Raw genomic sequence first — 27,648 nt, 5'->3', positions numbered from 1 at the left:
TATAAACTGCTTAGTATTGACTATTAATGTTAAAACAAGGCTTTATAAAGCATAAACTGACTATTTAATAATGAGTGCAGTTATTATAAAGTGTTACCAATGCATTTACTAATGTTAACAAATTAGACATTATTTTACAGTGTTATCAAATCCTTAAATGATTTATAAGTTTTTTTAATAATGATTTTATTGACCTATAAGCATTTGTGAAAGTTCTGCTTGCATTACAGCTTAGTCTTGATCTGTGAGCTGAACAGATTTACTGTTACATCCATGAGATTATGTAAATTCAAATAAATATCATGTCACAGGATGTCATAGGTCAGTATCAAATGAGTTTGAAATTATTATTTGCAGCACAAATAAGGTCTTTTAGGATTTTTAAAAATCCCTAAAACTGTCAGAAAAGGATAAGGCCTAAGATATTTCTATGTAAGTGGCTAAATATATTTATGTTTTTATAATTATAATACATAAACTATGAAATTATACAAAATGTATAAAAAGTAAATAAATAAATACGCACAGACATTTAAAAAAAGCAGCCAAGACGAATGAGTTTCCTTTTTTATATATATAGATTAAAATTGAAGACAGAAGCAGGTAAATGCGGTCACTTAATATTCAAACCGAGTAGATCCACTTCAGATTTATTTCTCAAAAGTTTATGTTCACGTGGCTGTTTTCGTTTATATTCGCCAAGCTATTATGTATTTTGAAATAATCTTGTCCGTGATGTGCTCGTTCGTACGACGAAAGGCAGAATCCTGCAGCTCGAGAGATACGTTATTCTGCCAGTCGCGCTTTCAAATAGTCTTGCACACATAAACGGGTCACAAACACCTGCATTTAGCTTGCTGTGTTATAATGGGTGTATTGTGTGCATTTATGGCAATATTTTATTTGAAAAAGCTCTTAAACAAGAACAAATTAGTTTGTTTTGAACTAGTGACACTGTACACGCTGGTCGGAGGCGTGATTTCAGATAGGCAGCCGCGAATATTTCGTTTTCACACAAACAGTTCAAAAACATCTGAATTTAGCTCTTGGTGTGTTCTAATTGGTGAATTGTGTGATATCGCTGCAATACTTTATTTTTAATAGCTATAAAACAAGAATAAACTCGTTTTTTCTGAGCTCATCATTCCACACGCTCCTGCTCAGAGCGGTGATTCATCTCTCGTGACACGTATCACTGACCACACATCAATTATTAATGAGCCCTGACATGGTAATAATCATATATGTTGGTTTAGCTTGTCAGTGTGAATTAAATCCAAGTATTTATTTGTATTTTAACCGATTTAAAAGTGAAAATAAAAGAGAGTCTCCTCCCTTTTATTTGCGGGAATTGCACCTGTAGGGGCGCTATTTCTCTCAGACAATGGTAGTCTAAGCACACACACTCAAACAGGGGGATAGAGTGAGATCAGATGTCTGACAGTTTTTTAATTTTCTGTTATCCATACAGTGTTGTAAAGTCATGAAACTATGCATATTTCCTCAGAATGACTTTTTTTCTGTATGAAAAAAGGTTTTGAAGTGTTTGGAATTTAAAAATGCAGGAAAATTAATAATTCCATTTTTACTGTCATTTAAAAAAATCACCACCACTAAACCATCCAAGCTATCCAAAACCCATTCACAATTTAAGTTCCTCAATGTTTTTTCAACATGTAGACAAAGTTTGGTGTGTATAGTGTTACTCTCCTCTGAGCAGTATGCATTAATTCACAGCTAAATGTAAAAAAAATCCACATTCAAATCAAAATAGCCGACTTCCTGTTGGTCGTAGCTGATGACTGTGAATTAGAAAGTTGTCCGTCTTAAAAAGAACAATTTTTGTACTGAGTTTGGTGTTTGTAGCTAAAACTAACCCCCCCACTTTTGACAAAAGGTGGCGCTATAGAGTGCCTCTTCCACACCCTCTTATGAACTTTTGCCAGTGTCTAGCTGTCACTAATACTGATATGTGTTCTGAGTTTGATGAAATTCTAAGCATGTTATATGCCTCAAAATCACCTGAGAAGTATTCCAGTTTGATATGTTGCCACGGCAACAATATTTTTAGATATCAATATCCCCCCAGCAGATTTATATCGGCTGTGTTTTAACATTATTCTGATGAAGTTTGAAGCAAATCGAGTAAAAATAAGATGCTGAATTCCAAGCATTTTGAAAATGACACACTTCCTGCTGCCAGTTGGTGGCGCTATAACTTTGACTCCTAATAGTCACATATATGTGATCGACATCATACAATGAATAATCTGATGAAGTTTGATTGAAATCAGGAAATGTATGTGGATGGTATTAGACACTTCCTGTTTCTCAATTCTCGCCATAATTTCAACGCCTCGCCACGAGCAAACCTTTCGAGATATCAAAAATCCCCTGGCAATTTTTCATCCCCAATGTCTTGAGATCATGTTGACCGAGTTTGGTGGTTAACGAGTAAAAAACCTATGACAAGTATATCAAATTCCAGAGCATGCGCTTTTTACATAACTCTAAATAGCTGACTTCCTGTTGGGCGGAGCCCAATGACATGCAATACGAAAATTGTTTGGCACAATGAGATCTATAGGTGTACTGAGTTTCATATGAATATGTGCAAGTATGTGTGAGCTATACATCAACATTTATGACTGTGTTCCAGGGGGCGCCGTAGAGCCCCTGTGCCACGCCCGGGTCCCAGCCTCTGCAGGCTCCTAAAGGGCACAGATTCCAAAGTGTGTGCAAATTTTCAAGAGTTTTTGAGTATGTTAGGGACCCCAAAAGCCCCCACAACTTTGACCAAAAATATGAATAATAAACCCTAAATAGCCAACTTCCTGTTGGGCGGAGCCTATGACATGCAGTACGAAAGTTGTTTGGTTTAATGAGATCTACATGTGTACCGAGTTTCATGTGTCTACGTGCAAGTATGTGTGATATATGGCCCTCAGTATTCCAGGGGGCGCTGTAGAGCCCCTGTGCCACGCCCGTGTATCAGTCTCTGCCCGACCCTAATGGCCGCAGGTTCCAATCTGTGTGCCAATTTTCAAGAGTTTTCGAGCATGTTAAGGACCCCAAAAGCCCCCGTAACGTTAGAAAAAAATAATAATAATAATAATAATAAAAAATAATCCTAAGGAAAACAATAGGGCTCTCGCCCTCCAGGCTTGAGCCCTAATAACAAATAATCCTAAGGAAAACAATAGGGCTCTCGCCCTCCAGGCTTGAGCCCTAATAAAAAATAATCCTAAGGAAAACAATAGGCCTCTCGCCCTTTGGGCTTGAGCCCTAATAATTCACAGAATCCTGTTTCTTCAGAGAAAAGTATTATCTTCCCATCTTCCCTATTTTTACCCAAAAAAGGGTGTTGTGAGCATTTACTGAAAACACATGTAATGTAATGACCGTTTAATTCATACTTAAAACCCGAGGGTGCCCTCAGACAGAAACTCCACATATCCAAAGCAGAAGTAAAAAGATGCTCCAGGAAATGCCTTATATGCACAAAGGTGTCCCGTTATCACTGTAGCTGAACAAAATGCACGTAGAAATAATTAACATAAAATTGCACAGAACATATGGATTTTCGGTGTTATTCAAGCAATCTTTTTTTTTATTTTATTTTTTTATAAAGAAGTCATATTTATAATAAAGAAATTCTATTCGACATAGCCTTTATCATATATATATATATATATATCAATCTGTAATATGAAACGTCTGGTCACAAAAGAAAGTTATCTCAAACACTCAACTATGTTTTTAAAGTTAATTTGGAGAAAAAGCATGTTACTAAATGATACCTTCATTGGACAACAGGTTTGTAAACAGGCTCACACACACACACACACACACACACACTCTATTGCACATGTGCTACTGTAGTACGCTTATTCAGAGCGATTTTTTCTGCACTGTACAGCCCTGAGCAAACCAGAGTGTAGAAGGAGCTCCTCATTTAGCGATAAACTCCTCCTCGTGTTTACATCCGTCTTCCACGATGTCATCTGCACTGTCACACACAGAAATAAGTCAACTAGATTTTATCGTTATCGGGAGAAAACTAATTCTTATCATGGGAGAATTCTTACTTCATTTTGGGGTCGTAACATGTGGCATTCCTCACTCAAGCCCGAAGAGTGTAACGCTTTATGGAGGACTGTTTCCTGAACCTGCAGAGTAGCCTACAATGTGCTCAAATGCTGGTCTATAAAGTTGGGCAGTTCCCACAATGCAAGGACATTCTGGCGCCTCTGACTCACAGTCTGTAAGTACATTTTACATATTTAAAGAATTTGCCACTGATAATTCAAATTTTGAGCAGTCAAAAAAGCAAACTTTCTTATTCTAGATTCATTGCACACAAACTATAATATTTGAAGTCTTTTTTGTTTTAATTCTGATGATTATGACTTACAGCTTAGGAAAATTAAAAATTTTAATATTTTCTCAAAGATCAATCAAAAATATATTTACAAACAGAAATGTTTAAGATCTCCAAAGCAGGTTTAATTATGCACTCAATACTTGGTTGGGGCTGCTTCGGCACGAATTACTGTTTCAGTGCGGCGTGGCATTGAGACGATCAGCCTGTGGCACTGCTGAGGAGCTACTGAAGCCCAGGTTGCTTTGATAGCGGCCTTCAGCTCCTCAGTATTGTTTGTCATATGTTACTTATTGGGATTGGCATTGGGATCAGCATTTATAGACATTCTGAACTCTATTGGTGTTAGACAACATGTTTCAGGACCTACTCATTGTCGAAATCATACTCTAGATTTAATACTGTCACATGAAATTGATGTTGATAGTGTTGAAATTATGCAGCCAAGTGATGATATCTCAGATCATTATTTAGTTTTGTGCAAACTTCATATAGATAAAACTGTAAATTCTACTTCTTATTACAAGTATCGAAGAACCATCACTTCTACCACAAAAGACTGCTTTTTAAGTTATCTTCCTGATGTATCCAAATTCCTTAGCATATCCAAAACCTCAGAACATCTTGATGATGTAACAGAAACTATGGACTCTCTCTTTTCTAGCACTTTAAATACAGTTGCTCCTTTACGCTTAAAGAAGGTTAAGGAAAACAGTTTGACACCATGGTATAATGAGCATACTCGCACCCTAAAGAGAGCAGCCCGAAAAATGGAGCGCAGATGGAGGAAAACAAAACTAGAGGTATTTCGTATTGCTTGGCGTGAAAGTAACCTATCCTACAGAAAAGCATTAAAAACTGCTAGATCTGATTACTTTTCTTCTCTTTTAGAAGAAAACAAACATAACCCCAGGTATTTATTCAATACAGTGGCCAAATTTATGGAAAATGAAGAACAAGTGTTGACATTTCCCAAGAACAAGTAATGACTTTATGAACAACTTTACTTCTAAAATCGATACTATTAGAGATAAAATTGCAACCATTCAGCCGTCAGCTACAGTATCACATCAGACAGTGCACTATAGACCCCCTGAGGAACAGTTCCACTCATTCTCTACTATAGGAGAGGAAGAATTGTATAAACTTGTTAAATCATCTAAACTTACAACATGTATGTTAGACCCTATACCATCTAAACTCCTAAAAGAGGTGCTTCCAGAAGTCATAGGTCCTCTTCTGACTATTATTAATTCCTCATTGTCATAAGGATATGTCCCCAAAACCTTCAAACTTGCTCTTATTAAGCTTCTCATCAAAAAAACACAACTTGACCCCAAAGAACTAGTTAATTATAGACCAATCTCGAATCTCCCTTTTCTGTCCAAGATACTAGAAAAGGTGGTATCCTCACAATTATATTCCTTCTTAGAGAAAAATGGTATATGTGAGGATTTCCAGTCAGGATTTAGACCGTATCATAGTACTGAGACTGCTCTCCTTAGAGTTACAAATGATCTGCTCTTATCATCTGAGTCGGCTGGCTAATCAAGCACTGTAGTATCATGATCAGCAAACCACTTGGAAGTGGTTTTGGCACTGTGGGCAGGTGCTAAAGTCCTGCTGCAAAATAAAATCAGCATCTCCATAAAGCTTGTCAGCAGATGTAAGCATAAAGTGCTCAAAAATCTCCTGGTAGATGGCTGCATGATTTTGGACTTGATAAACCACAATGGAGCAACACCAGCAGACATCATGGCACCCAAATCATCACTGACTTCATAAACTTCACACTGGACTTTGGATTCTGTGCCTCTCCAGTCTTCCTCCAGACTCCAGACCTTGAGTTCCAAATCAAATGCTAAATTTACTTTTATCTGAAAAGAGGACTGTGGACCACTGAGCAACAGTCCAGTTCTTTTTCTCCTTACCCCAGGTAAAATATTTCAGACGTTATTCTCTGGTTCAGGAGTGGCTTGGTTCTACGAATGTGACAGATTAGCCCCATTTCTGAAGACGTCTGAGTGTGGTGACTCTTGATGTGCTGACTCTGGCTTCAGTCCACACCTTGTGAAGCTCTCCCAAGTTCTTGAATCGGCTTTTCCTGACAATCTTCCCAAGGCTGTGGTCATCCCTGTTGCTTGTGCACCTTTTCCTACCACACTTTTTTCTTCCAGTCAACTTTCTGTGAATATGTTTTGATACAGCACTCTGTGAACAGCCAGCCTTTTCAGCAATGACCTTCTGTGGCTTACCCTCCTTGCGGAGGGTGTTGATGATCATATTATGGACAACAGTCAAGTAGGGCTGTCGCGATTTCTCTGACCAATTTTGCGATTTCGATTTTAAATCACGATTTTGACACACACAGACAAGCTTTACAGTCATATATCCATTCAGTATAAATTTGAAACGATTTCCAAAAGAAAACCATTTAGAACTTTATCAAAAAGTTGTAACATGTCTCTACAACAGACATAAGTCAAAATAATCACTAAGTACAGGCATGACAAAATGTCTAGACATGTATGACCAATGCATGGCACAAAAAAAACCCCGTCATTGGTCATAGAGCTCATTGTAGCGCTTCCTCACGTGTTGAAATCTGTGTGTTGCTCCAGGTTCACAAGTATATCTGCAGTGCGTATACAGTTGCAGAAGCAGCACAGAGAGCGCATTAATAGCGCAAAAGCATATTAATATAATGCGCATGGGTGAATCTCTCTGCTCGCATGCGGATTTCCTTTGCTGTTGCATAAAACCAGGCACATGCGCTCAGATACATGCTGCTTTCGCCCGGAGATAGTGCACATATTTAAAATGTGTCTATCCTCTCTCTCAATCTATATTTCAGTTTGTGTGCAATGAATCTAGAATATAAGAAAGTTTGTTTTAATGAAATAAAAAAAAAAATAAAGACCTTGTCCATGATATTCTAATTCTTTGAGATGCATCTGTATTTACCATAAACAACCCTAAGCACTTCTTATGTGATCTGCTGTTTTGAATCGCTGCTCACTTAAAATGGTGCTGTGTTACGGCTCGCGGTCCAATGGATGACAGAGTGCGGATGCGTCCCAACTTTTGAATATAATCTATATAAGTATTTAAGGATAAAAGACTCAAGTCACTTTTAAAATTTTCATGAGTCCTCTAGTTTAGTCAAGTCTGGAGTAATTTCAGGTCAGGTCTGAGCCAAGTTACAATATTACAATATAATTATGTTTGAAATAAGGTGATGCAAACATCTTAGATAGCAGTGAAATTTCACAATTCTCAATACCAATACTTGGTCAGTCAATGTTTGCTATAACAAACAGATGCATCATGCCCATTCAAGCCAAGAGGCATGTGTCCCCTCAAACTTTTGAGCCAAGTGGATTTTGAATGCAGCTTCCAAAACTGCATTCACTGGCTGACGCTGAGTCAGAGACAGACACCTTTTTACAGCACTGTGCATTATTTCCTCTGTTGAGCTTATGAAACCAATCAGAGGCGTTCAGATGAGTCATCGCTGAAACCCCAGTGTTTTGTTCTGTGTGCACTCGCTGACTAAATTCTGCTCTCTGGTGAATTCTCTCATCAGAAACAATAAAGTGCAAATGTGTACGAACATAAGAAAGATAATCATGTCACAGTATAAATAGCATCAGTGATTATAATGGGAGTTTATAAGAGTGCTAGAACTTCAAGTCAATGATAACGAAATCTGATAATGTAAATGTGCTTCACTCTCTTTCTGTGCAAAGCGTTATAATTAGTAACTTACAATGTTTTATTAAATTCCCCTAAAATACAAAGTCAGTCATATTAAAAATAGTTCATGATATTACGACACCCATATCTGGTACTTAATAAAAAGACAGGATTTATGCGTAGTTAATAGATAGCATTAATATTAGGCTAGTTTGCCCATCACCCATTATAGATCAACTAATAAATCTATAAAGTTGCAAAATGCATTCACTTACACATTTTTGAGAATCAAGATATTTCATAAAGAAATAATTCATCCAAAAATGAAAATTCTGTCATTAATTACTCATGTCGTTCCAAACCCATAAGACCCTATAAATGTGCTTGCTTCCGCTTCAAGTAAACAACACGTGCACATGGTGGGGCTGCTTACATCAAACACACACATGCGTGGAAGTAAGCTCATACGTCATGATATAGTCTCCACAATGGCGGCACGCATATGGGATGAGGAGGAGAAGAATTGCTGAATAAAGTTGCTATTTTTGGTTTTCTTTGTGCACAAAAACTATTCTTGTAGATTAGTAAAATTACGGTTGAACCTCTGATGTCTCATGGACTGTTTTACATGTCCTTGCTATGTGTCTGTGCCTTGATCATGTTAGGATCCTTGTGGTCTATGGAGGGTCAGAGAGCTCTCAGGTTTCAATAAAAATATCTTAATTTGTGCTCCGAAGGTGAACGAAGGTCTTACAGGTTTGGAAGGACATTAGGGAGAGTAATTAATGACAGAATGTAATTTTTTGGGTGAACTATTTCTTTAACATGTTTGGGAATATTTTTTTTATAAAAAAAGGAACATTTAAATAAATAATAAGCCTATTACAGTGTGTCACATGGCAAGCATGACAACCCCACTCTCTCAAAAATAATAAGTGCATGATGCCTCTGCAAACATCAGCACAAGCTGGAGACTCTCCTCACCTGCGTTGGTCGTGGAGTCAGTGCCCCCAGCGGGCAGCATGCAGTTGAGGTTTGGTGGGACGCGCGGCTGAAAGTGAGAGTTTGAGTGTCCCATCACATGGTTTCCAAGAAGAACTTGTCCACTTTGGTTCACAGGCCCGCAGTTTCTCATCGGCGTGGCCTGAATCTGGTTGATCCCGGTGGGATACTGTGCTACAGACTCCACTCCAGATCCGTGCAGACGGTGCTGGACCTGTGCACTCGGAGCCTCGCACAAGCTTCGGCCCCGGGGTCCATGTGAGCTGTGGTTGCTCAGAGACTGCAGCAGCTGAGCCATTGACGTGTTGGAGGGCAGCCGAGCAGTTTTTCTCATCTGCTCGACCGAGGGGCGTGGTGTCCTCATAAACAAAGCGCTGTCGTGGTTTGCATTGGGAGGAAGTTTGCGCTTGCGTTGAGGGTCACGCTGCTGCGCCATCAGCTTGTCCCGAAGTGCAGCGCGTCCACTCTGGCTCTCACCACCGGCCGCAATCATTGCAGGGTTGGGTGGCAGCATGGGATTTAGAGAATTGTGGCATTCGATGGCCCTGTCGACATCAGATGTCCCCGCACTTGCCCCACCACTCCCCAGCTTGTTTTGATTTGCTAGCTGTGCTTTGGCGGCCGCTGAGAGGAGGCTGCTGGCGGGGAAAGAGGCAGCGTTGTGTTGGTTAAGGATCTGGTTCAGTGGCATTCCCAAGAGGCCTGGGTGCTCTTTCTGTGGGGCATTGCCCGGGGCCGGCAGATACATAGAGTTGTGCTGAGCACTCATCCCGGCCAGCAGCTGGCTGGGCACGTCTTTGTACTGGTGGAGAGTGTCCGGTTTGCCACACGGGCTGGAGGGCAGAGTGGGACGGGGCGAGCTCATGGAGGGCCTGGGTGAGCGTGGCGGGACCTTCATACTGCCACAGGGGGGAATGGCGAAGCCACCTTGCTCCGAGGAGGTGGAGGAGGAGCGGGAGCGCTGTGGAGATGCCTCCATGCGGCCCAAGGCCAGCCCGGACATGTGTATGGGAGAGGTGACCGGCGACGGGGAGATGGAGGCGGTGTGCTGTGTCCTCTGCATGTGACCCACTGGCCCCGGCTTCACCGAGGGTAGAGGCAGGTTACTTGGCAGTGGGACAATGGCGGGGGGGATGTTTACATTCATCATTGGTACCTGAGAGTGGGCATTGGGCTGGAAAGTGGAAGGGTTGGGTTTACTGGGAATGGGATCCAGGATGCCCAGAGGATCCTTCTCGGAGCTCAGCTGTTTGCTCTGCAGGGTGCAAGCGGGAGCAGACGGGGCCTTATGTGGAAACACGGTCCTGCTGGAGTCCATGCCCGGCAGGTAGCTGCACAGGGGCTTCTTCATGATGGGGCTCCTGTTGGGAACCGGAGGGGACAGAGGCATGTTAGTCCTTCCAGCCATGATGCACGATGACTGGGCAGCAGGTGAGCCGTGAATCATGACTCCAGGAGAAGACAGAGGGATGCGGCTGCTGCTGTGCATGGCCCCAGGACTGCTAGTCCCCTTGAAGCCGCAGGGGGTGTTGCGCACAAACCCATCAGGGCTGCCGAGAGCGTCTGTTCGCGGGGACACAGAGTCGTCGCCGAAGGCTTCTGAGGGAGGGCTCAGCATGCCTCCGTGCCTCTGCCTAGAGAATGCAGAGAAAACCTCCGGCTGTTGCGGGCCACACGGATCCGGAGAGAAGTGCCGCTGCCCCGCCGCCATCATCGCCTTGAACGGGTTCTTACATTCGGGCTGGCCCTCGTGGGTTTTACTCCTTATTGCTCTAGGCTGTGTGATAGGGGTCACGGACGTCACGCCTACAGAAAGAAAAAGAGCTGCTGTCAATCATTTCCATTGCTCATTCGGTGATGGCTTTCTTAACAAGGGTATATAGGTCCCTGAGAGTTTATGCTAAAACTGCCTTGGGTTCCTGAGATATTCACTGGCTACATTTATTGCCATAGAAAAGGATGCTGTGGTATTTGTTTTATTTATCAGTAGGTTAGCATGACTTCATCTATGTCATAGGAACCCCTGCTGCAATGCACAGTATAATGATCGAAGTGGATCAGACACATGAGTATTTGTTGTTTAACAAATAGTGGACAATACCCCTCTCCAACATACAAAACATGTGGTCAAGAAAACCAGGCCTATGGTTACCATGGTAACAGACACATATCAAGAGAAGATTGTTTTATAACTATTTCTCTAAATTCACTCTGAAACAGACAAATGAACCCTGTACTGTCCTGTCCATCTAATCTCCCTCTAGATATAACAACTTGAGAAATGTAGGGACATGTCAAGTCACCTTTATTTATATAGTGCTTTAAACAAAATACATTGCGTCAAACTGAACTGAACAACATTCATTTGGTAAACAGTGTGTCAATAATGCAAAATGATAGTTAAAGGCAGTTCATCATTAAATTCAGTGATGTCATCTCTGTTCAGTTAAATAGTGTCTGTGCATTTATTTGCAATGAAGTCAACGATATCACTGTAGATGAAGTGACCCCAACTAAGCAAGCCAGAGGCGACAGCGGCAAGGAACCGAAACTCCATCGGTGACAGAATGGAGAAAAAAACCTTGGGAGAAACCAGGCTCAGTTGGGGTCAGTTCTCCTCTGACCAGACGAAACCAGTAGTTCAATTCCAGGCTGCAGCAAAGTCAGATTGTGCAGAAGAATCATCTGTTTCCTGTGGTCTTGTCCTGGTGCTCCTCTGAGACAAGGTCTTTACAGGGGATCTGTATCTGGGCTCTAGTTGTCCTGGTCTCCGCTGTCTTTCAGGGCAGTAGAGGTCCTTTCTAGGTGCTGATCCACCATCTGGTCTGGATACGTACTGGATCCGGGTGACTGCAGTGACCCTCTGATCTGGATACAGACTGGATCTGGTGGCTACGGTGACCTCGGAATAAGAGAGAAACAGACTAATATTAGCGTAGATGCCATTCTTCTAATGATGTAGCAAGTACATCGGGTGTTATGTGAAGTGTTCCCGGTTCCGGTTTACCTAATTAATGCAGCCTAAAAATACTTTAACGTATTTGGATATTAAAAGCATATTAGTATGTTATTTGTAAGCCAGGTTAAAGAGATGGGTCTTTAATCTAGATTTAAACTGCAAGAGTGTGTCTGCCTCCCGAACAATGTTAGGTAGGTTATTCCAGAGTTTAGGCACCAAATAGGAAAAGGATCTGCCGCCCGCAGTTGATAAGAAATATAGAGCTGAGTATCATCAGCATTACAGTGAAAGCTAACACCATGTTTCCTGATGATATCTCCCAAGTTTAACATATAAAGCGTGAAGAGTAGCGGCCCTGGTACTGAGCCTTGAGGTACTCCATACTGCACTTGTGATCGATATGATACAACTTCATTCAATGCTACGAACTGATGGCAGTCATGGAAGTACGATTTAAACCATGCTAATGCACTTCCACTGATGCCAACAAAGTGTTCAAGTCTATGCAAAAGAATGTTGTGGTCAACTGTGTCAAACGCAGCACTAAGATCCAATAAAACTAAGCTGCAACTAACGACTATTTTTTCTGTCGACTAATCTAACAATTATTTTTTCGATTATTTTTATTACAATAAATAATCAAATTTTTTAATTAGCTAATGAATCCTTTGGATAACTTTACCAAAAAAAATATAAGTACAACTTCTAATATTATATTTCAACCATTATTCATTTTCAACTTATGTGGTTGAAGTTTTTACAGTATAAAATAAATAAGAGGCAAAGAAAATTATTTTACTATGGTAAATATGAGCTTATGATAGTATTTATAATTAAACCACAGTAGCCATAAATTTACAGTTGTCTGAGACGTCATGAAATGTTCTTTAGCATCACAAACCATAAAATGTAGTCAGGGTTCTGCTATGGTTTAGTATGGTTTCCAGAGATTTGGAGCTGATTCGGGGTGGCTCGGTGGTTTGTGACTGTTGTCTCGCGGCGCGCTGTCTTTTAAGGGGCCGTTCACATATCACGACTATTGCGCGCTCAAGTTCGTTATTTCCAATGTAGGGTTAGGGTTAGGGTCATAATGGAAGTGACGCGCTCGTGGCGCGCTCGCGACGCGCTCGTTTTTTCCAGGCGCGTCCGCACCGCATCGAGTTAAAAACATCTCAACTTTTCAGAATGCCACAAATGCGTGAATATATCAGACCTGAACCAGGAAGTTGGTCACCAGATCACACGGTAACCAGTTAAACCGTAACACCGGAGAGCGCCAATATGTTTTCCTCTGAGGTGTTCGCGCATTGCAGTTGTGCTGCCGTGGTTCACCATATCGGTTTTACAAAGGGAACAAAGGGCCATTTTATTTGTCCTCTGTTTAAAGTATTCCCATATTTTGATAACAATGGTCTCTGTTTTTGTGATAGAATGCAACTTTCTCCATTCCCAGTATGCCATTACGCAAGATGTAAACAGTGTGACGCGTCGACGCATTTCACGCACGTCGACGTATTTTTGTAGTCGACCTAATCGACGACATCGACGCGTTGTTGCAGCACTAATAGAGAGATACACAGACGATCAGATGATAATAGTGGGTCATTTGTAACTCTAAGGAGAGCAGTCTCAGTACTATGATACGGTCTTAATCCTGACTGGAAAACCTCACAGATACCATTTTTCTCTATGAAGGAATATAATTGTGAGGATACCACTTTTTCTAGTATCTTGGACAGAAAAGGGAGATTCGAGATTGGTCTATAATTAACTAGTTCTTTGGGGTCAAGTTGTGTTTTTTTGATGAGAGGCTTAATTACAGCCAGTTTGAAGGTTTTGGGGACATATCCTAATGAAAATGAGGAATTAATAATAGTCAGAAGAGGATCTTTGACTTCTGGAAGCACCTCTTTTAGGAGCTTAGATGGTATAGGGTCTAACATACATGTTGTTGGTTTAGATGATTTAACAAGTTTATACAATTCTTCCTCTCCTATAGTAGAGAATGAGTGGAACTGTTCCTCAGGGGGTCTATAGTGCACTGTCTGATGTGATACTGTAGCTGACGGATGAATGGTTGGCATTTTATCTCTAATAGTATGGATTTTAGAAGTAAAGTAGTTTTTAAAGTCATTACTGCTGTGGTGTTGGGAAATATCAACACTTGTTGAGGCTTTATTTTTCGTTAATTTAGCCACTGTATTGAATAAATACCTGGGGTTATTTTTGTTCTCTTCTAGAAAAGAAGAAAAGTAATCGGATCTAGCTGTTTTTAATGCTTTTCTGTAGGATAGGTTACTTTCCCGCCAAGCAATACGAAATACCTCTAGTTTTGTTTTCCTCCAGCTGCGCTCCATTTTTCGGGCTGCTCTCTTTAGGGTGCGAGTATGCTCATTATACCATGGTGTCAAACTGTTTTCCTTAACCTTCCTTAAGCGTAAAGGAGCAACTTTATTTAAAGTGCTAGAAAAGAGAGAGTCCATAGTTTCTGTTACATCATCAAGTTCTTCTGAGTTTTTGGGTATGCTAAGGAATTTGGATACATCAGGAAGATAACTTTACAATTTTGGCCATATGAAGTTTGCACAAAACTAAATAATGATCTGAGATATCATCACTTGGCTGCATAATTTCAACACTATCAACATCAATTTCATGTGACAGTATTAAATCTAGAGTATGATTTCAACAATGAGTAGGTCCTGAAATGTGTTGTCTAACCCCAATAGAGTTCAGAATGTCTATAAATGCTGATCCCAATGCATCTTTTTCATTATCAACATGGATATTAAAATCACCAACTATTAGAAATTTATCTGCAGCCAGAACTAACTCGGATGTAAAATCACCAAACTCTTTAATAAAGTCTGTATGGTGCCCTGGTGGCCTGTATACAGTAGCCAGTACAAACATAACAGGGGATTTATCGTTAACATTGGTTTCTCTGAATAATGTTATATGAAGCACCATTACTTCAAACGAGTTATACTTGAAGCCTGCCCTCTGAGAAATCCTGAAAACATTGTTATAAATTGAAGCAACTCCTCCCCCTCTGCCTTTTAGACGCGGCTCATGTTTATAACAGTAATCTTGGGGGGTGGACTCATTTAAAATAATGTAATCATCAGGTTTTAGCCAGGTTTCTGTCAAACAGAGCACATCTATATTATGATCAGTTATCATATTATTTACAAAAAGTGTTTTCGTAGAAATGGATCTGATATTCAATAAGCCAAGCTTTATTATTTGTTTATCCATATTGCATTTGTTTTTTATTTGTTGAACCTCAATTAAATTGTTAATCTTAACTTGGTTTAGACGTTTTTTGTATTTTCTAGTTCGGGGAACAGACACAGTCTCTATAGTGTGATATCTAGGTGAAAGAGTCTCTATGTGCTGAGAATTAACTGACCTCTGTGACGGGAGGCAGCTAGCAGACGGTCGGTTTAGCCAGTCTTTCTGCTTCCTGACCTGGGCCCCAGTTAGTCAAGTATAAACACTAAGATTATTTGCCATATTTCTAGAGAGAAGAGCAGCACCACCCCAGGAGGGATGAATACCATCTCTTTTAAACAGGTCAGGTCTGCCCCAAAAGCTCGTACAATTGTCTATGAAACCTATGTTATTCTGTGGGCACCACTTAGACATCCAGCCATTGAGTGATGACAATCTGCTATGCATCTCGTCACCACGGTAAGCAGGGAGGGGACCAGAGCATATTACAGTGTCTGACATCGTGCTTGCACTTTTTAAAGTTAAAGTTAAAGTCGAACATCATTAGCACCGGCATGAATAACAATCTTACTGTATTTATGTTTAGCATTAGCCAGCACTTTTAAATTTGCCAAGATGTCAGGCGCGCTGGCTCCCGGTAAACATTTGACTATGGTGGCTGGTGTCTCTATATTCACGTTCCGTACAATAGAATCACCAATAACTAGAGCACTTTCATCAGGTTTCTCAGTGGGTGCATCACTGAGTGGGGAGAACCTGTTTAATGTTTTGATCGGAACAGAAGAGCGGTGTTTTGACCCACGACTACACTGCCTCACCGTCACCCAGTTGCCCTGCTGCAGGGGCTCTGCTGGAACCGGACAATGTACAGGAATCCCTGAGCTAGACGCATCCAAAGCCATATCTAGAGCCCTAACATTCTTACTGTCCTCAATTAAAGTTTGGATGCGTGTCTCTAATTCTGAAATCTTCTCTGTCAGCCTAACTGTTTCCCTGCATTTATCACATGTGAATCCCTCATCAGCGACAGAGATAGATAAACTGTACATGTGGCAAGAGGTGCAAATAACGATAGCAGGAGAAGCCATTACTCACCGTGCTTGATGAAATATTCTTACTGCGGTTGTTTGATAAACTTGTGAAAAACATGTACCTAATTTCCCCCATATCACTATTTTTTGCTTATGTATTGAAACGAACTCTTTCAAATGAACATTTTAGAATGCATATTATTGTTAACAGAGGTCAGCGGTATGCCATGTCTGGTCTCTTTCAGCTGCATTTTTAATGGTCTAAAATGTTCATTTATATTATATGTTGATACCTATGGAAGGTATTAGTGTTACCAGAATCTTTAATAGTTTTTTCATCGACATCCAATCAAAGACCATAAGCAAAACATATGCCTAAGGACAAAGGGTTGTAAACTTTCCCTCCAAAGTTACCATTTTTCATTGGCTCATTCAAGTCCTGAGGGTGTGACATTTGGCACTTTTCCATTACCAGCTTGACTGGGCTCAACTCAACTCGGCTCGCTTTTCACTCTACTTTACCTTGCAGATAGTACCTCCACAATAGTACCTGGTCGTCATAGCAACGACGCAGGAAACTGCCTTGGCGTAATCTTCTACATGACACACACCTGCTAGGCACACACACAGGACAATGGAGAAATCGAGTGTATGCTGTTTTTGATCCTCGGGATGTGGCGGTTTCTCACAACAATAAGACAAAGTTGTTTCTGGAGAGGCTGAGGGCAGCAGAACGAAACACTGCTGTGGGGTTATTCAGGATACTCTGTCTGGAGCGTGCAATGAATATAGACGATTCTCTCTGACCAATCAGCAGTCTGCCGTGTTCTCACGTCACATTTTAGTATCACCTCAGCTCACTTAGAACCTTACGTGATACGAAAAAAAGTACCTGGAAGCAGGTATAGGTACAACGTTTACACAGTGTAAAACCAAACAAAGGCAAGTCGAGGTGAGTCAAGTTAAGGCGAGCTGGTACTGTGTAGTGGAAAAGCGCCAACTGTCACCCTTTATAGATCACGGATCATCAGATCAGATAGGGTTTTGAGATCCAGAAACTCCAGGGCAAGATGCAGAGCTAAGAGTCCTCAAGAAAACAATCTAAGCTTGTGCCAGGCTTTCAGTATAGTCTTTCCACTTCAAGATCCTCTGACTCAAACTCGTTCGTTTTCATCAACCAACTTCAGCAAAGATCAACTTAAAGGGTTGGTACACCCAAAAATGAAAATTGTCATTAATAACTCACCCTCATGTCGTTCTAAACCAGTAAGACCAGTGTTTATCTTCTGAACACAGTTTAAGATATTTTAGATTTAGTCCGAGAGCTCTCAGTGCCTCCATTGAAGCTGTGTGTACGGTATACTGTCCATGTCCAGAAAGGGAAGAAAAACATCATCAAAGTAGTCCATGTGACATCAGAGGGTCAGTTAGAATATTTTGAAGCATCGAAAAAACATTTTGGTCCAAAAGACGCAAAAACTATGAATTTATTCAACATTGTCTTCTCTTCCGTGTCTGTGGTGAGAGAGTTCAAATCAAAGCAGTATATCCGGTTCATGAACGAATCATTAGATGTAACCGGATCTTCTTGAACCAGTTCACCAAATAGAACTGAATCGTTTTAAACTGTTCTCATCTCTAATACGCATTAATCCACAAATGGCTTAAGCTGTTCACTTGTTTAATGTGGCTGACACTCCCTCTGAGTTCAAACAAATCAATATCCCGGAGTAATTCATTTACTCAAACAGTACACTGACTGAACTGCTGTGAAGAGAGAACTGAAGATGAACACTGTTCAACTGTGACACCGCTAACTGCAATGATAGCGCTTGGAAGAGCAAGGACAATTTTTAATATAACTCTGACTGAATTCATCGGAAAGAAGAAAGTCATACACACCTAGGATGAGTCGAGGGTGAGGAAAACACAAGCTAACTTTCATTTCTGGGTGAACTAACCCTTTAAATCATATTTCTATCACTGACAAAAAAATATGATGTCTTACATTAAAATATAGTAATTTATTTAGGCTATTCTATTTATGACTGTATGTGAACTCGAAATCAACCTTACCTTTGTTTTAAAAAGCATCACAAGATCTCCTAATCCAAAATCACATGATTGCAAATGAAGTGACCATCATGTTCCCCTCGCTAACGAACTTCTGGAACGTCCCTACAAATGACGTCCCCTTCATGAAGTACACTTGAATTTATAAGATTTATACTACGATTTTACTCAAAACTCAATTTAAACCACCATTGAGTGATTGTAATCGTTACACCTGCTTAGCATCTCTCATGTAAACACCCTGCATTTTTATGAAAATAGGCAGAATCTCATAAATCATAAATAAGAAAATCACATAAAAATATCGTACTGTCATAATCGTGTTTATTAGAAATGTTTTCTGGGGCAGCTTCTGTTCAGAGCTGAATGAAGAAATGTAATGGCCACATGAACGCAGAACGGTACCAATATCAAACTTTTAAATGATATCCAGCCCTAAAGATCAATGATTCTTCACTTCTCCATAAATGTGAGTATTAATTTGACAGAAGCTTGTCTGTAGTCGTACTTGTGCCTCCGCCGGGGCTGGTGAGCGTCAGAGACGGAGGAGACCGATCCATGCTCTTGTGTAGCGTGGCCACCGCGATCAGCTTCCTCTTGTGGATACAGAGCTTGGTCACATCCTCATCGGCCTTCACATCCTCCGCAGTCCTCTGCTTCACCACCGCACCACGGTCAAAACTGAACACCTGAGAAAACAGACATTTCACACCAAGACTTGAGTGTCGGCATAAAGTAAGCTTTGTTGATTTGATGTGAGATTTAGGGCTGAGTAAACCTGAAACACACTGGTTACAGGAAGTGAACCACACATTTCCTTTAATAGTCTCTAGCGCTGCTGCATTAATCGAATGCGATGCACATCTCATCAGTGAAGCTGGTTCTGTGATCAGCAGTAAATCCTCATCACAAGCTTTCAGATGGAAAGGCATGTACTACACAGAGCTGTAGTTTACTGACAAGCAACACTAACACAAAATAAAATAAAAAACACGGATGATATTAACGTATGATTATTAAATCAAAGACCTCGTTCTGCGATGATGACAGATGTTTGCGTAGCTTCTCAGTGAACTACGGCTCTGTGTAGTAAATACTGCTCCATCTGAAAGCACCTGAAAATACCACACTTAACGTTTTATCTCCAAACTCATTTCATAACGTCAGTCGAGTGTTGAAATAAATCCTTCTGTCAGATGAGGTGTCTTCACACAGAATAAGATGTAACAGATATGCAGGTCAGCGATTCATGGGTAAATTCTGTTTTATAAATTCAGACTGTTGGTACTAAATGCCAGCCTGGCTGGACTTAAATTACTTTACGATACCCATGCGAGCCTCAAAGGATACCTGAAACCAAATTCCTTAACACACACACACACACAAAAAGAAACCTTTCTTTTTGTTCCTTACTTTTGTAAGTCCTTTATTAAATATGTATTTTATATGTTTGTGTATTGCATAAAATGGTTAATCCTGGGTAAATGGTTAAAGTGCTGACTTATAAGTGGAAATGCTTGATTTCAATCTTATACTTTCTCAAAAAGAAATGTTCTGCAACCCCCACGCTCCTTGGTAGCTCGTAAAATTTTACGAGCTCACAGGACCACAGGACAGGAAACCTAATCCTTACAAAAGAATGATAGAATGTACTCAAATGTAGTCTTAATGTGTATAGTATTGTTTTTGCGGTACATTAGAGGTTTCCCATATAAATTGGGAATATCTGCAGTGTTATCATGTGTTAAACAAATCTTTAAATGTGTAATTCGATCTAAAAATTAGATCTTTGGTCATATATATATTATGTCTAGTCTTGTTCTAATCGTCATGCTTTGACAGACCCATTTATCTAGAGCAAAGTAATGAAAAATGTATTTAATCTGGAATAATGAACTTGCTTTAATATTCCTGATGAAATCGGACAGGCCCTAAATCATCAGGGGGTTGTCTCGACAGAGACAAAGGAACTCATAGCGCGAACCCCCTCAGCACAGGGGCTGAGAGAAAAAGCCATTTTAATGGCTCCTTTGGAAGCTTTCGTTTCGTTCGTTTTCTTTTCTTTTCTTTACTAAGTTTATTAAACTATTCGCCTCTCCACGCAAGGAAGACGAATTCTGGAACAATGTTTGTTGAACCTTTCAAATACCGCGCGAGGACAGAACAAAGGACCACGTGCTCCACGCTCACGCCAAGCGCAGCGTGCACGCGCGTCACATGGCCTCCGTTTCATGGCACATGGCTGTTTCAACGCGCAAAGCTCACAAGCTCGACGCCGATCTCACGCCACACTCACATGGGACACTTCTGCAAGTATCACTTTCTCTATGGAGATTTAAATGCTGGTTTAAAGTGTTGTTATGATCTGATTTGTTGTTGGTTCCACTAAGGTTTACTGACTGATTTTCATACCTGAGCTCATTCTGTGATCTCTCTCGCTTTCTCCACTTCTCCCTCTCTCTCTCTCTCTCTCTCTCTCTCTCTCTCTCTCTCTCTTTTATTTGGATTCCGTTATGTCTTGTAAATGTTTATTGTCTGTATTTTCGTACGCATATTTACTCTGTGTGATTTGTAGTTTGATGTATTACTAGTTGAATTATTAAAAACTCATATATAAAATGATTGGCTTTGGACTCCACCCCACTCACATTACGAGTCACTGAAATGTTTTGGTCTTTAGCTACAAGCTCTAAATTTAGAAACTAAATTTATCATAAGGATAGGACAATATTTTCATGGCCAGAGAATACTTTTCCTTGAATTATAAGGCGTGATAACTTTATTGAAAATTGATAGGTCTACAGTGGTGTGCTGGACATACCACGGTTTGATCTGCATTTACAGTAAGAGATATCACAATAATTGATATGAAGAATGTAATATTGACATATTAATGAGTAAATTACAGTGCCCTGTGATTAGTATTGGTATTGGCAATTGAGCTATTTTTCATAATCAATAAAATTAAATGTAACTGTCATCTGAGATATATATTAATCAAATTCTTGATTAATTATTCAAATTCCCTATATATCATTTGAGTTAATTACTATGTAAAACTCATTGTTGTTACATTTTGGTGGAGGAACGCGGCTATTTCAAACTTCGTTTTGTGAGCAATCAATCTGTGTATATGGTTTTTAATAATTTCTGCACGTGCACTATGAAATTATGTAACGTTACTGGTGAGATAAGTCGCAAGACGCGAACTCACTCCTAACTGACTGAGGCAAAAAGCTGGTCAGTAAGCACCTAGGTATTTGTAGAAACTTAACAGTATAGTCACTGTTATTTTTAATGAAAGTAAACTGCAGTATAATGTTAAAAGTATCCTGTTAAAAAAGACCAAAATCTTTTTACAGTGAGAACATTTTAATATGAATAATTAAAAGATGAAGAAATCTTTTATTAGTTGCAACATGTAAATCTGAACATGAGCGATGTTCCTCTGATTCAGTAAAAAGGCCTTGTTATTAAATATCGTTATTGAATTCGTGGTAAACCACAATAATATTCAAAAATAAAACGATAAAAACTCCTGGTCTAGAATTGGCTTAGCTACCCGATTTTAAACCTAAAACATTTAAATCATAAGTGCTATTTTGATAAATGTTTATTGGAGTCAACAGTTGGAAAATTCCTGTTTTTATTACAGTTGTGTTTTGGAAGTGAACGGATCCTTCTTCAACCTATGTTAATATAGCACCTCAGAGATTAAAACTTTCTGTTTGTTACTTGTGATTTTTGATGCAGAAAATCAGCCTGACAAACGATCAGATAAATTCTAAGTCATATTGAAATTGTAATTCCTCTATCTAAACACTAGAGGGAACGTGTGGGTTAGAAATTTCAGGGTACACCCTGCTTTCTGATTCCAGCTTGCATGAGTGCAAAGCTGCCAACCTGTGGCCATTTCAGATAATGCACTCTGATTGCTAATTTATAATCCCCTGTGATGTATATTTGAATTGGATGTCTAAATTCTCGATAATTATTTGCATTTACAGCTTTGCTCGTGCGAATAGTATTACAGGGAAACAAAAGAATGTTCCCTGCCTTTGACTGTTTACATTTACTTTGAGTTTAGTTCAAACATGATTTGAATTAAAATGTAATTGTTAATAGTGGAAATCTAGATGTGTCAGGTCAACCACTGATTGACCCACTTAGAAGGTAAGCCATCTAGTGGCAGTCTCCTGTTAAATCGACTAACAGACCTCTGTCTTTTCCTTTCTGTTTTGAAATTGCATGTCTACTTTTACCCCTTTTGATTAATCTCACCCTGTTTGATTAATTTCATGATCATTAATGATAACTTACAAGCTATCAATGGTTATTATAGGATATTATTCCGATTTTCCTTTTAATTCTTACATGCTTATTTTAAATTTTGATTTAAACCAGTTTTGAATTTTTAATTTGAATTAAGTTTTCTGCTCAGCAGGTTAAAGACAGAGAAGCAGTACTTTCCCCCCCTTGTGGTGAAAACCAGCTACTCCTTCTCCCTTGTTTCATTACTGTCTTTTAATTTGATGTTTATTATTTTGCTTCTCTCTTTTGACTTAGGTTCTTTTGATAATTACCATTATTATCATAAATTCCTTTGTTTTGTTTTATCATGATTAGGTAAAGCTGTTACCTTTCCTCTCTACATATAGTTACTCAATTGATGTTAAACAAACCAAACCTTAATTAACTTTAAGTTTCCTTTGTTCATCCTTTGTGTATTTGATTGTAGAACTCCCTTGGTGATTGGACAGTCATCTCAGGTTTCCAGTGAGCAAGGCTGCCCGATCGGTGTTACCGACACTGGCTGTGAGTGAAACTCGGTTCCTCTTGTCTCAAGAGACATCAGCAATTTTGGCACTCCAAAGGTTGTGCTAAAAGTCACAAGCCGTGCTGTCCTGCGCCACGCCAGAGTAACGGAGGACCGGGGACACTGCGGTTCAGTGTTTGGGGAGCACCGGGGAGGTTGACCAAGCCACTGGTTCCCACCTGAATGACTTCAATTCAACCAGGTGAACCAAAAGTGATAAAACCTATCCACTTATTATAAACCACAGAATATTAGATATTCCCCCGGATATATTTTAAGTGTTTAACCCTTTTGCTTCTTTAAGCCACACCATATTTCTAGGTTTCCTACCCAGATAGCCCACTCACCTGTTGGCCCTATCTTAAAACCTAGCAGTAGGCTTAGGCCTCCTTATTCCCACTAACACATTGTGTTTCTATTGTTTTCATCTCATTTCAAGTGTTGTGTTTCACTTTGATCTTTTTCTACCCTCTGTTCTGTTGTGATTTGTTTCTTTCATTTCACATAGAGACAGTAACCTGGGAGCCACCAACGAAGTTAAATAGTAGAGCGACCACCAGCAGCCGGTGTCATCACACGACCCGCTAGGCTACTGCCTGTCAAATCTCCATTTCAGGTCCTTCGTTGACCCAAGTTAATTGGCTACTTAACTGTCTGACTGTTTGCATCAGTCAGCCCCAAAATTCTCATAAACGGCACAGCCCGTATGAATATAGCTCGTTAAACGTAGAACGAACTTGCATTGGTCTTTTTGTGTGTGTGTGCTGTGCTTCTCTCGCCGACAGAGAATCAGGATGTTCCAGGCATCCAGTCCAGCAGTCCACGGGGGCCACCTCTCGACATGGTTGAAAGCAGTGACGACCCCCTTCCTGCCCAAGGATGCCATTAACCTGCAGCACCCAGAGCAACTAGACACCGAGCTAGATGAACTGATGGCACGCGATCCAAACCAAAGCGACTACTACAGAGAACTCGCCAGGATCTTCGGAAGCCTAGTTCACATTCTCGTCACCCAGGCACGGCTCAGTGAACGGAGCAACATCGCGGAGGAGGCCTGGAAGGACCAGGCCCCAACCCAGAGTCATCTTGATCAGCTTCTCCTCGAGACCCAGAACCAGCGCGAGAAAGAGGACGACACAGATCCAGAGCTACAGAAAGGAGTTGAAAGACTTCACAATGCCCTGCAAGATCTTCGCCTCGACACAGATCAAAGAGAACAGCTGGAGAGAGAAGCCAGAAAAGAACTCAAAAAAAAAAAAAACTCCAGCAAGGCGACGCTCTCCTAAAAAGAGCAGACACTGAACTGAAAGAAAAAGACTATAAAACCTGGGCCTGCAAAACACACTTGCAAGCGGCCCAAGCTAAATTCAACAAGCTTACTCTGCAGAGAGACGAGCTCCAAGATGAACTTGACACTGTTCACACAGAACTGAGACAATCTCACAGATTACAGAGTGGCTGGATCGGAGAAACGCACACCACAAAATTTCTCCCGGGCCGCCACTCCAATCCTTTCAGCCAAGAACCCAGAGCTGGAAAAGGGGGTGTAGTCTCCCTTCTAAGGAAATCACCAGCCAGCTTACAAGAACATCTGTCAATAACGGAGGGAAGAGAACCCTTCCAGAGAACGCATGTCACCAAACCCTGCACTGCTCACAGAGAACTTCACAAGCTAGCCAGAAGCATCTCTACATTCATTCCAGATCCTGCAGGAGGACATGATGTTCATGCTTCTTTACAAGCCATTGACTTTCATTTGCAAACTGTCGCCAACGTGACAGATGTGAACACATTGTACCTGTTAAAAATCACGGCCAGCCGTGATGTGCATTGCTTTCTGGATCGTCAACCAGAGACGGTCAAAGCGTACTACCAGCAACTGCTACAGACTTTGATTCTTGAATTCTCTGATCCAAACTCAGATCATGGGCTCCTTATTGCTATGGACCTCAAACAGGGCCGATTTGAAAACCCACAGACTTTCTGTAGTCAGCTACGAAACACCTACTTCGGAGCATGCAACGAACCAGGTATGGAACAGGATTTCAACTTAAAAACTCTGTTCCTCCCAAACCTACATGCCAGTTGGAGTTTTCATCTCAGAGTCCCAGCGTGTCCCCGTAACAGAACTACACAAGAGTTACGGAACTTAGCCCACAAAGCTTGCACCAAGCAAAAGACTATTTGTGAAAAGACTGTGAAAAACCCCAACGTCTCTGTCTCTGAGCACTGCTTGGAGTTAACCCTAGATGGCGCCCTACAACACCACAGTCACAGACATTTTTACAGAGAGTCAATACCATTCCAAGCCAGCAGAGGGCAACACAGTGCAGCCACGTCTGAGACAGCAGAGATCCTGAGGGTGCCGAAAGTGCTTCTTCACATGAAAACTCACAAGGAAGATGAGCCAAGCACCCAGAACACTGCCTGTCATCTACAGACCACAGAGTCAACTGTTACAGCTAACTGAACGAGACAGCACAGGTCCTCACACCAGGTACCACAAACACAAGGTACCAGAAAATGCTGTTTTGACTACCTGCCTTCGCAGCGAGCTACACAAGACCGGTCCTCATCACCCACCGATCGTCCCACCTGCCCTAATGCCAACATTCCTGGGCAGCCCTGTCAAAAGGGGGTGGGTCAAAAAGGAGTCAACAGGGAAGACCTGATCGACACAGGATTAAACCTGACGGTGATCTCATCTTACCTTTTCAAAAGACTCCAATTTGAAGCTAAGAGACAAGATCGAACTCTTACACCTCAAACTTATGAACTGAATGTACAGGTGTACAGACAGGATGACATCCAGTTTGAACAGGTTGTTTCCATTCACCTGACATTCGTTCCGATGAGTCTAATACATCCCATGTATGTCCCACCAATGAACACTCATACATTGCTCATCGACAAAGACCTGCTAGAACACTTTGACCCTTTTCTGAACTTCAAACAGCTAAAAGACTTTGCTCAAGTGCGAGAACCTCTTTCTCTCCAGCCACACAGGTTGCTAGAGCCAGACTGTCAGGTCGCAGAGGTCACGGGAACTCCCACAGAGCCAGACGGTCAGGTCACAGAGGTCACGGGAACCCCAGCAGCCAGCCATGAGTACAACGCCCTAACAACAGGCCCAAGTTCAAGCCTCTGTACCTTAGTCAACAAACAGGGTACGGTGGTACCAGCTTACACCAAAGGGGTCGCACCACGCAGCACCAGAGCCACTGACACAACACTGAGGCAAGCGTCATGCCAGCAGCAAGATGTGGCAAAACATGGGCGAGGGCGAGCTAAACCCAGTCGCCGCCCACGAAGCAAAGAGACTGTCCTGTCCAACCAAAGACAGGCCTTGTTTGTTTCTTTCTCCCCTTTCTCTCTCTCTCTCCCTATTATCTGTACCAGGATGCTGCTGTGGTTTGCCGTGCTGTGCTGTCAGCCAAAGAGAGGACAGCTGCCACCGAGAAAACCGCTGAGACTTCTGACTACCGATGACAGGGCACACTACCCCAGCACTGTAACCGAATACAGCTGTACAAGGTTCCGATGGAGAGAGGACTCCCTCACTCACACTGAGGCCGATGTCAAACACCTGTTCAGCCAATATGAGAAAGTGACGGTTACACAAATGGAGTTAGGTGGACACCACCACCGCTCCAAACAGTTCCCGGGAGCTTTGCTTAGAGCCGCTGCTGCCACCAGAATGTTTAACATTGTTATGTCCAGTGTCAATGCAGCGAACCAGACTGTAAACTCCTCGAAACCACTGTTTACTGTCTTCCAGAAGGACTTTACCCAGACTCAGCTGTTTACAGCGTTAACAACAGACATGCTGTGGGAGGTTAGCTCCTCCAAAGACAGCCTAACCACGAGTAAAACCCCACCATACATGATACCCTTAAGCCTTGTGTTAACTGTGCTGTCTTACACCATCACCATGCCAGCTGACCTGCTACGAATGCACCTGGCCAACTCTCTGGATAGCGCCTTCCTACGGCACGTAAACCCCAAACAGAGAGAAGTGAACGTGCTCCTGAACCAACTCATCAGCGAGTCAAACCAAGTCTACAGACCTAAAGACATTGTCAGTGTCAGGATGTGGAAGAGCAACACCCACACCAAAACACACATTCCAAATGTGGTGGCCTACCACGACAGCAACACACAGCTGTACCTGGCCCCAAACATGCACATGTGTACTTTAACCAAAGACATTCATTATCTCTGCCTTAGCAAACCCTTCCTCAGACACAACTCTGAAGGAATCTGCGAGCTGCAACCCTGGGTCAGCGATACGCGCTGCCCTGCCGAAGCCAAGCCTCGTACACAAGTCACAGAAATGCAAGCAGAGATTGTGGGTAACAGATGGCTCGTCAACACTCCTGTGCGCTCAGCTATGCTGACCTACGACCAGCATGACACCGCCACCCGTGCCAACCTGCTGGACCAAGTACTGAAAGGT

General features: G+C 41.3%; 1 protein-coding gene across 4 annotated transcripts in view; it reads right to left on the bottom strand.

The window, feature by feature from the left end:
- Positions 1-27,648, bottom strand: part of LOC127959634 (methyl-CpG-binding domain protein 5) — a 74,661-nt gene that overhangs the window by 28,091 nt on the left and 18,922 nt on the right. For all 4 annotated transcript variants that reach the window (XM_052558923.1, XM_052558924.1, XM_052558922.1 and 1 more), the window contains 2 exons: positions 18,885-19,065; positions 9,062-10,885 (listed from right to left, as the gene is read on the bottom strand). In XM_052558923.1, the coding sequence (XP_052414883.1) occupies positions 9,062-10,885; positions 18,885-19,065 (2,005 nt within the window). The remainder of the gene's footprint in view (positions 1-9,061; positions 10,886-18,884; positions 19,066-27,648) is intronic.

Source organism: Carassius gibelio, chromosome B6 (genome assembly GCF_023724105.1).
Source record: "Carassius gibelio isolate Cgi1373 ecotype wild population from Czech Republic chromosome B6, carGib1.2-hapl.c, whole genome shotgun sequence".
NCBI classification, from domain to species: Eukaryota; Metazoa; Chordata; class Actinopteri; order Cypriniformes; family Cyprinidae; genus Carassius; species Carassius gibelio.
This window is presented reverse-complemented; position numbering and strand designations above follow the sequence as displayed.